The sequence below is a fragment of the Dicentrarchus labrax genome, unplaced genomic scaffold (assembly GCF_905237075.1).
Source record: "Dicentrarchus labrax unplaced genomic scaffold, dlabrax2021, whole genome shotgun sequence".
NCBI lineage: Eukaryota > Metazoa > Chordata > Actinopteri > Moronidae > Dicentrarchus > Dicentrarchus labrax.
Window position 1 is genome coordinate 4,032,311 of NW_026136714.1, and position 9,848 is coordinate 4,042,158.

Genomic DNA, 9,848 nt, shown 5'->3' on the forward strand with positions numbered 1-9,848 from the left:
TGAGGCCGCCATGTTGAACCGCCATGTTTCTACAGTTTTTTGTGCGTTTTGTGGCCACCGTAGTTTCTCCTTCACGCTTGGAAGGTAAATGTGAAGGGAGGGAGTTGCAATCTCCAACTACCACCACTAGATGCCACTAAATCCTACGCACTGGTCCTTTAAAAACATGTATGTACAATCTTATTCTGTAAAGTAACTAGAAATTACAGCTTGTCACATATATTGGAACATAATAAACTCTAATGTGTAGTGGAGTAGAAATATAAAATAGCATAAAAATGGAAACACTCAAGTAAAGGACAAGTATCTTGTCGTTATGTATAGTGCTTGAGTGACTCCACTTATCCCTCCAGTGGGAAATATTCATTCCAGCAGTTGGAAACATCTGGTCAAGGTAAGACTCAAGACTGCCGGGGAGACGACTAAACTGGAAACTAGAACATGCTATTTGTTTGTTTCTAGTACCATAAATAACTCAAGGATTTTAGTATAACTCTGTCGTGGTTATGTGGGTTTTTGGTTTCCCTCCAGAGCGCACTACAGGCAGGTGGAGAATCTAAACTGCCCTTAAATATCAAACATAAGTGCGAGTGACTGCTGCTCTGTCTGTGTTAGTGCTGTAAAATGATGAGGCTGCTTTCCTCATTTTAAACTCCCTCTACTCCAGGACATAAGCCGACCTCTCTGAGCCTGAAGAGAAAATAAATAAGTGATTCTGTTACACAAACTCTGATTCACAGTAAAGCGCAGTACCCTGCTGCGCATTAGAGTGTACAATATTAAAGAACAATGTTTTTCTAGTATAGTTGCAAGCTATTTTTTTCCAATTCAAGGCCAGCAAAACAAACATGTTTACAGTGTGAATTCAAGATGATCAAATGAAGGTCTCTCGCTCCTCCTCCTCTCCTCCTTCTCTGAAACACTAACCTCACAGGACTGCGGCTGAAAGTGATAATAGAGTAATTAGTAGCTTCAAAGCATTCATTTGCTCCTATACATCGAGCACCACTCATTTCTCTGCAGTCTTAACCATCTCTGGAACCCTGTTATGTTCGACTTTTTGTCCTTTCCTCTCCTCTCACTGCAAATGCACCTCATTCTTACTGGCTCTGAATTTAATTTGGAGAGAATATTGCAGCATAAGTTGCAGACTGCAGCACATAAACACATTTGCACTGTGCGCTGCAGAACCACAGAAGCATATTGTACTGAAGGTAAAACAGGAGTAGACTGGGGACAGAATAAAGCTGAAACACTGTTGACATTAGTTAATGTGATCCTCGGGCTACGGGGAGCTTATTGTGCAACGTTTGTATACTGAAAGTATAAAACAGACTAGATAGTAATAATATGGACACATCAGTTGCATCTGCTGTTTCATCCTTTATCCCCATGTCATACTAAGCAGGAATATACTCTTCAAAATGAGGTTCCAGCTTCATTTAAATCAGCATTTCCCTTCATCATAAAGCAGATTATATTCCAGCTCAACAATAGTTAGGAGAAAGATTACAGCCGAATCCTGCAGCACACCACATGCTGCTCAAATGCAGGCCTTTAGACCATAACAATTAAAGTAATGCAGGGGACCAGGACTCATTTAGCTATTAACAGAGGGCTCAGAGGGGTAATGGCACAGCACAGATGGCGAGAGGTTTGTTTGTTAAAGGTACAGTGGAGCCCGTGCAGCTCGGTTAGACAGGCGAGCAATGTTTTAATGGGAGGGAAGAAGCTATTGAAGGGTTGCTGCCTCTGCAGAGGTTCATTGAAGCCCAACCCCCACACACTTCTGAAATAATGCAGAGATGACTGCCACTACAGTTACAGGCCACTAGAAGGGGGTGTGTGTCTTCATAAATAATTAAAGATTCTGCCCCAGTTTGGACTCCTCATGTGCTCTTTTACAACACTGTGCATATGAAGAAGATACTGTTGCTGATAGTATTTACTTTATAGGCATTTTATTTATTTTTAAGTAAATTCTAGTAACATCATATACTGTATATAATAATAATAATACATGTATTTGATATAGTGCTTTAAAAGGTACTCAAAGGTTGTGTGTGTGTGTGTGTGTGTGTGTGTGTATATATCTGTGTATGTTATTTTAAAAATGTGTTTGTTTTTTTGTATAACTAATAACTATAACATAGCTGATTTTTCTCTTTTCAGCAAAGTATATCGGCTGCTACATTGATGACACACAGAAAAGAGCGCTGAGAGGAGTTTCCTTTTTTGACTACAAAAAAATGACTGTATTCCGTTGCCAGGACAACTGTGCAGAGAGGTATGAGAGCAACGGAAACATCCATTAAATATCCTCCTTTTTCCTGTGTGTTTTATTGATTGTAATAAAGTAGAACTCGTAGTGAAGAAGAGCTGATGTGGAAATCAAAAACAGTGACAGTAATGAAAATATCGGTACTCTGTGGTGTTTTACTGAGCTATATTGGTTAACGGTTATTCACCAATGCAGGTTTGTCATAGATATTAACATTGACATCTTTTAGATCTACAACCAGTCAGAGTAATGAAACTTGCATGTTTGTACGTTTTGTAGCAGGTAAAAAGAGGCAGCCTTATCACAAACGTTCTCAAATTATAAAACACAAGGTGGAATAAGTAAGTAGGATCCACTTAAATTGGTTTCTGAAAACATTTGAAATTGAGTCTTTTTGCATCCTTTTCTGTGTGTAGGCAAATATTTTGGCCAGATGCATCTGACAGTATCTTTTTAAAAACCTGTATTCAAGACTGCAAACCATTTGACCATTCTTTGACCTTGTGCTCATTACCTGCTTTCCCCTCTGGATCCAGTCTTGCATCCAAAACCTTTCGGATGAACTGAAGAGCTGCGAGTTAGGCTTTATCGTCAGTGCTCAACCTCAACTAGGTCCCAGAAATCTTGTGGAGGGATTTCCAGGATAATTTAGGTTGTTAGTCTATTTGTACCCGTGGTTTTGGATAATGTTCAGATGTCTGCATGGTCATAAGAACACCCTCATACAACTACGCTAAATTGTAAGGAGACCTGCTACAGTTTATTCTTTTTAAAATTATTTCTATGTACATAAAAAAACATCTGCTGATTATAATCCACATTTTTGTCTTACTTATATCTATATTGGCATAAAAAAATCAGTGTTCAGCTGATTCCTGGTGTGTGTGCGAGGTTAAAACAGTTAAGAATGCTCCCGTTTTCAAAGCATTGATCTCTCTGCTCCTCTCCTCCATTTTTCTCCTGTTTCCTTACATCCTGTCCCCCTCTCTCTGCTACCTCACCCATCTTTCTCTCACCTCTTTTTTTCTCCCAGAGGAATACCAGGGACGGCTTTATCGAATGCACTGAATTACACCCATCACTGATTCACAGAGCGGAGAATAGGAACAGAGAGAGAGAGAGATGCTTGTTTTTAGCCTCCTTCCTCCTCTTGCTTCTTGCTTCTCCCAGAGCAGCCAGTTAATAAAAACAGACAAACAAATGAGGGGGCAACAGCACATAGCAGCACACCAAGGTTTGGGTTTTGATTGACAGCCCAGGGGATTTGTTCTGTGTGAGGGGCGTGTTAGACGTCTAATTGCATCCAAAGGGCCTCCTGGGAGTCAAATCCTCCATGAAGAAGAGACGTTGTGTGATGGATTCAGTTTCAAGTATATGTATAATTGGTTTTGCCCTAAAGCCTCACAGCAACTGTAATTTCTCTCATCTTCACGTTATTCCAGAGTAATATTCGGATGTTTTCTCATCTTTACTTCAAGATCTTCTGTGCATCATTTGTTTGGTTCTCTTACTCTGCGTGATAATCTGTATTGCCCTGTGAAGGATTAAGACACATAATGAAGGCTTAGAGGCACTCACTCAAACCTCGCTGTCTTCCTTTACTAATGATGCTAATCCTTCTTCTTTTCTTTTTCCCCCCAGAGGTTACATGTATGCAGGTCTGGAGTTCGGAGCTGAGTGCTACTGTGGCCACAAGATCCAGGCGCCCAATGCTTCAGAGAGTGAATGCAATATGGAGTGTAAAGGAGAGAAGAGCAACCTGTGCGGAGGAGCCAACCGACTGTCCATCTATAGGCTGGAGCTGAGCCAGGAGTCAGCGCGCCGCTGTGAGTCTGACACTCTTCAACAAAAACAAAACAAACTCTCCTGGGGGGTTCATAGGAAGCTGCTCCACACAGGGGCTATCAAGTAAACACAAGAGAGCACTGTCATGTTTCAAATTTCAAAAATGTCTTTCAATAATTTCAATAAAATATGAATTCGATATTAAAAAACAGACCTGAGTATACCTCAGAGGCACAAAGGTGCTATTTGGAACCAGAAATGTAATGGGCCCGGCTGTTTTGAGGAGAAATATTTGTTTTATTTGGTTCAGTTGGGAGCTGGCTGCTCTGTTGTGTTTACCTCTTTCCCCCGGAGAGCTGTGCTACCTACGTAGCCCAGCCAGCCGTGGTCTGCATCCTAAACACTCCCCGCCTGCTGCTGGGGGAAATTAAAGATAGTCTAATAATACTAATAATAATAATACCTTGTATTGAAATAGCACTTTTCAAGGGACCCAAGGACGCTTTACATGTACTGTAAGAGACATTAACACAGACCATAGGCCTTGTTGAACAGATGGGTTTTTTTGGGGGGAGGATTATCAGAAATGAAAAAGACTGTTGCACATCTGCATGTTGTGGTAGTTTGTTAAAAAAAAATGTTGTAAGATATTGGGGGTTTTTTAGGTTTTTAAAAGCCCCAACCATAAGGTGAGGAAATTTCCACTTGACTTGCTCTTTCTTTTTCTCATCTATCTATTACTTCTTAGAATCTGTTAATACAAAAGGAGACCGTTGGTGTACACATGTGAGATGAATATTTGAAGGTCCAGTTTGTAACATTTAGGAGGATCTATTGGCAGAAGGGGAATATAATACTCATAGGTACTATGTTTCCATTAGTGTATAATCAACTGAATATAGGAATCGTTGTGTTTTTGTTACCTTAGAATGAGCTGCTTTTATCTACAGACACAGCGGGTCGCCTGCCGTGGTGTCTGCTATGTTGAACAAACCATAAATTGGCTCTAGATAGGGCGTTTTTTTTCACACTTTTCAGCCACCCTAGTTTCTCCCTCATGCTTGGAAGAGGATGGAGAAACGAGTGAGTTGCAGCTACACCGCAAGATGCCACTGAATCCGACACGCTCGACCTTTTAAGCTAATTTAATCTTACCCTCCTAGTCCAGTGCAGTGTTGTTTGTTTGTTATTATTTTCATTTCTGCTTTTCCCCCTTCTGATGACTATCTGTCAGACTGCTGAATATGCTCTTCATGTTTGTGTTTTCACCCCTGCCCCCGATTTCCGTCATGTGAGCCCTGCTCAGAACACCAAAGAGGAAACGCAGGAAATGTGTTGAGGTTGCTGTTCTGTGGTTAATGCTACTGACAGACCTGTATTATCCTTACATGATTGTTTTCAGAGATCATGCACTGAACTTAAACTACGGGGGATTAAAGAGAACATGTACATGACATTAAAAATGCAACTTTTAGTCAGCCAAAAAGGTCAAAAATGAATAAAACATTAGACCCACACACAACTATGGCTAATTTGCAAAGGCCGTTACCTTGTTTTAAAGCCTCATAGCATTGGTAGAATAGCTTAACATTCCTGAGAGTTGTGAGGTTCTGTTCCGGTAGAAAGAAATAACTCAGATGCGCAGCCCCATTTACATATTTTATTCAGTGATACCATGATGTATATATAAAGCAAGCTGTCTTCATCATAGTATCTGTCACAGTAAAAAGCTTTAAGTGGTTCGTTTCCCTCCTCCGTTATTAATGCTTCACATGTAGAGAGGCAGCAGAGACGGCTTTATATGTATATCAGCACGGCTGACATGTTGACAGGCTGAAATAAATGTGAAGTGGATGTTTGTGTGACTCAAAACTGTAGTTTTCAACCTCTGATGCAGTGATGCTGCTCACAACCTTCCTGTCACAGGCTGCATTTGATAAACAGTACAACCATGAATTAAAACCACTTTCTCTTTTCTGGTTGTTTGGTTTTATTAATCACTCTTAAAAGTCTTGAGGCTGAACACGAATAATTGCCCAATCATTCTGTAATTAAGCTAAGAAGTGTGTCAAATTGGAAATATCCAAAATATGAAACATCTTTCAGATCAACTTCCTGTGATAGAAAGAAGCAGCTTTTCCCTGCTGTTGTGATATATGGTCTAACAGATCAGAGTGTGGGCCTGAGGTTAAAGGTCATCAACACACTGCAGGGATGAAAATGCTGCTATTGGTTGAGTCCTCTGGCAGGTCAGGGTCTCAGTAGACTGGGGGAGAGTCCCAGTGGGATCTCTTCATCAGGGGTCAGTGAATACAGGCCAATCGGACGGAAGCTGTGTTCAGTAACCATGAAACTGGAGTGCATTGTGGTTATTTTTTCCTGTTGGTGAATAACATTTCTGTCTGTTTCAGACGGCAGCGCCATTTTCAAAGGCTGTTTCCACAGGCCAGACAATGTCACCCTGGCACTTCCTTTCAGCGCAGTCATCCAAAACATGTCTGTGGACAAATGTGTGGACATGTGCACGGAGAGGGTGAGGGGATCTGTGTATTCATGCATGTACGTTTGTGCACGTGAGTGTGTCTTTGTTGTGTAACAGTTGTTTTTATTTCAGGAGAAATCACTGGCCGTCCTGGCTGGAGATCGATGTTACTGCGGCTTCCCGACTCCTCTCTTCTCCCTTCACGAGCTGGAGAACGAGGACATGTGTCTCAACCGCTGCCACGGGGAGGAGTTTGAGAGCTGCGGGAACGACAAGTACTTTGTGGTGTACCAGACGCAGGTTCAAGGTAAAAAAATTGGCTAACTCTTGGTAGCACATAGTGTTGGGAAAGCTTTACAAGCTGCCAATTACTTCAGACTGGAAGGAGTTGAATTACAGCAAAATCACCCTTGAGAGAAATCAAGTTGGCTTAACTAAAGTTAGAAAAAGTAGTTCTGACAATGTACTATACATGTGATACAAAATTATAATTAAATATAATACAAAAATGCCACTCAATTGAGTTAATTAGGGATACAACTTTTTTTATATTTATATTTGGGTACTTTCCAATACAGAGTATTGATATGAGTACTTAATAATACCCTTACAGCTCTAATAATGGCTTTGAAAACATGTTTAATTTTCATCAGATGTTCCTCACTTTCTGTAAAAAATTGAATGTTGCTAATGTTTTTGTGAAAGTTGCTAAAATATCTCCAAACTGCTGACATTGTGTCTCCTCCACATACTTACTTAACTAAGGAGAGGTTACGTTGCACTGCTGTAAAGTGGTATCGATGTGGGTATCGGAGTAGTTTTATGATTTTGGGACCCGGTACCAAGTGCCCACTTGAGTTAGTTAGTGTCATGTGTTTGCCTAAGTAAGGCTGAGATTTGGGAGGTTTATCCATGATGACGCTGTCACTGTATGAGCAAAGGTCAAGTGTGGGGTGGTGGTTGCCTGACGAATGCATTGGCAGGGCATGCCTTCACAGTCTGGGTGAAAGAAAAAGGGGGCGAGGTTGGTCAAAGGGGGTTCGATTACAGTAGAGAAGCAATGGTAAAATTAAGAATATATATTTTATGGGCCATAACTTATAGTTTCAGTAGTTAACTACACAAAAGATGTAAAAAAAAAAAAAAAAAAAAAGGTAATTTAAGTACTTGAATCACTATGCAGATAGATATAATTGAACTACCAGTAAGCTCCTGCAAAATGTAGATGAGCTGCTAGTTTAGTGCACCACTCCCCAACACTGTCAACACAGCACCAGCAGTATGTACAATCGAAGGCATGTCAGCAAGTGTCACCCACACCCAGAGTACAGGAAATACATAACATTGATGCCAATAAGGTGGTTTAAGTGTGAAAAGTTGCATGTCAAGGTGTCCTTGAGAATGAAACTGAACCCCAAAGTGTGACCCTAAGTTACTGTGTGTGAATGCTCAGTTTCCGTTCTGGTGAGCAGTTGGCACTTTGCATGGAAAGTGTGTTGCATGTATTGTACCAGTGAGTGGTCAAAAGCCTAAAAATATAAGTAAGCTATATAGTCTTCATATCTAAGTACTTCCATAAGAAATGTCAACCGTCTTTACAAAAAGCATATTTGTTTATGTTTAGCAAAATAATATACATCATTAACACGTTTTATTATTCACAACTATCGCCTCAAAAGGCATTGATTGAATGTGTCTCTTGTCATATGTGTTGTTGTGTGCGTTGTTTCAGTGTGCGAGACAGCTGTGGCTTGGATCAGCAAAAAATGAGAGAGTCCAGTAAACAAAAAAGCCGGTTTTAATGCTGTGAAGCAACAAAAAACAAAACAAGTGGCAGCAGGAAGGGAACTTTATGCAACAGAAATTATTATATAGCCTATTGTCTATTTTACTTTGTTTTATTTTTAAAATCTCAACCAACACTTTAACGTCAGTGAGTGGGCTTTATTGGGCAATTTGAGAGGAATTAAGCTAAACCACACACAACAAAAAAGAATACCATATCCATATCCCTGACCTTTCTCTCTCTTTAATGGTGTTAAATGTCTTTACCACAAACTTCCTATGTTTCAACATAACAACGCTTCCTCAGCACATATTATTAAACAACTACGTTCATAAAGAGTGACTCATTTTCTATTTGAAGCTTGATCAACTTGAGCAACTTGTCAAATATTATGCAGTCAGAGATTATTGTCGTCACCCAACCTTTTACCGCAATGTCGCAAATTATGACACATTATTTACAGCACATCAATAATTTAGCTTGTTGGTTTGTTTTGTCAGATAATCGCTGCATGGACCGGCACTTCCTCCCTACTCGTGCTAAGCAGCTAATTGCCCTCGCCAGTTTCCCTGGAGCCGGCAACACCTGGGCTCGCCACCTCATAGAGCTCGCCACCGGCTTCTACACCGGCAGCTATTACTTTGATGGCTCCCTTTACAATAAAGGTATGCTTCGATGTTTATCTGACACGATTCTCAACATATTTATTCATGAATACACCTCCATGGATTAAATATACTGTTGTTTCACAGGATTTAAAGGGGAGCGGGACCACTGGCGGAGTGGGAGGACGATCTGCATTAAGACACATGAGAGCGGCAGGAAGGAGATCGAAGCCTTTGACTCTAGCATCATCATGATCCGAAACCCCTACAAAGCCCTCATGGCAGAATTTAACAGAAAATATGGCGGCCACATTGGATTTGCCTCCCAGGCCCACTGGAGAGGGAAAGGTGAGCCCCTATATTTGTAACAGTGCATCATGCATAATATGTTAAAAAAAAAAAAAAAGTAGTAGTTGTTTTGGTAACTGATATCAATTATTTAATATATGAAATTATTTTAAATATTTTTTAATTTACAAGGCAAAATTTAGCAATCTATGAGCTTATGGCCAAAATCTAGTTTTAATTTCAGTCATCGCCCCATCCTGTATACTAAAACAAACACAAATTGATGCCTGAACACAACCTATAAGCCCTCCAGCCTGACTCAATAAAATACCCACCAAGAGTATGTGGTAATATTAAAAAAAAAACTGGGAAATGGTCAACGATGATGTAGAATTACATGGAAATGAGCCATAAACCCTGGGCTATTTTGTTGGTTTTGACCTTATAAACCAATGTGGCTGAGCACAAGGTTTTTGAAGACACTGAGTCTGTTGTCAAAAAAGGAGAACTGAAACGATTAGTAAACCAAACCACAGTTGCTCTTGTTAGTCACATCATGAGCTGTGTCACCAGGTAAAACCAGCTTGTTCCTTAGTGATATCAGCAATCTCTTCCAATTCT

The 9,848-nt window shown here is 40.3% G+C and overlaps 1 protein-coding gene across 3 annotated transcripts in view; it reads left to right on the forward strand.

Annotated features, from left to right (window-relative positions):
* Positions 1 to 9,848, forward strand: part of wscd2 (WSC domain containing 2) — a 40,306-nt gene that overhangs the window by 26,582 nt on the left and 3,876 nt on the right. For all 3 annotated transcript variants that reach the window (XM_051421717.1, XM_051421718.1, XM_051421716.1), the window contains exons 3-8: positions 2,173 to 2,287; positions 3,923 to 4,107; positions 6,478 to 6,599; positions 6,681 to 6,855; positions 8,835 to 8,999; positions 9,087 to 9,287. In XM_051421717.1, coding sequence (XP_051277677.1) covers positions 2,173 to 2,287; positions 3,923 to 4,107; positions 6,478 to 6,599; positions 6,681 to 6,855; positions 8,835 to 8,999; positions 9,087 to 9,287 — 963 coding nt within the window. The remainder of the gene's footprint in view (positions 1 to 2,172; positions 2,288 to 3,922; positions 4,108 to 6,477; positions 6,600 to 6,680; positions 6,856 to 8,834; positions 9,000 to 9,086; positions 9,288 to 9,848) is intronic.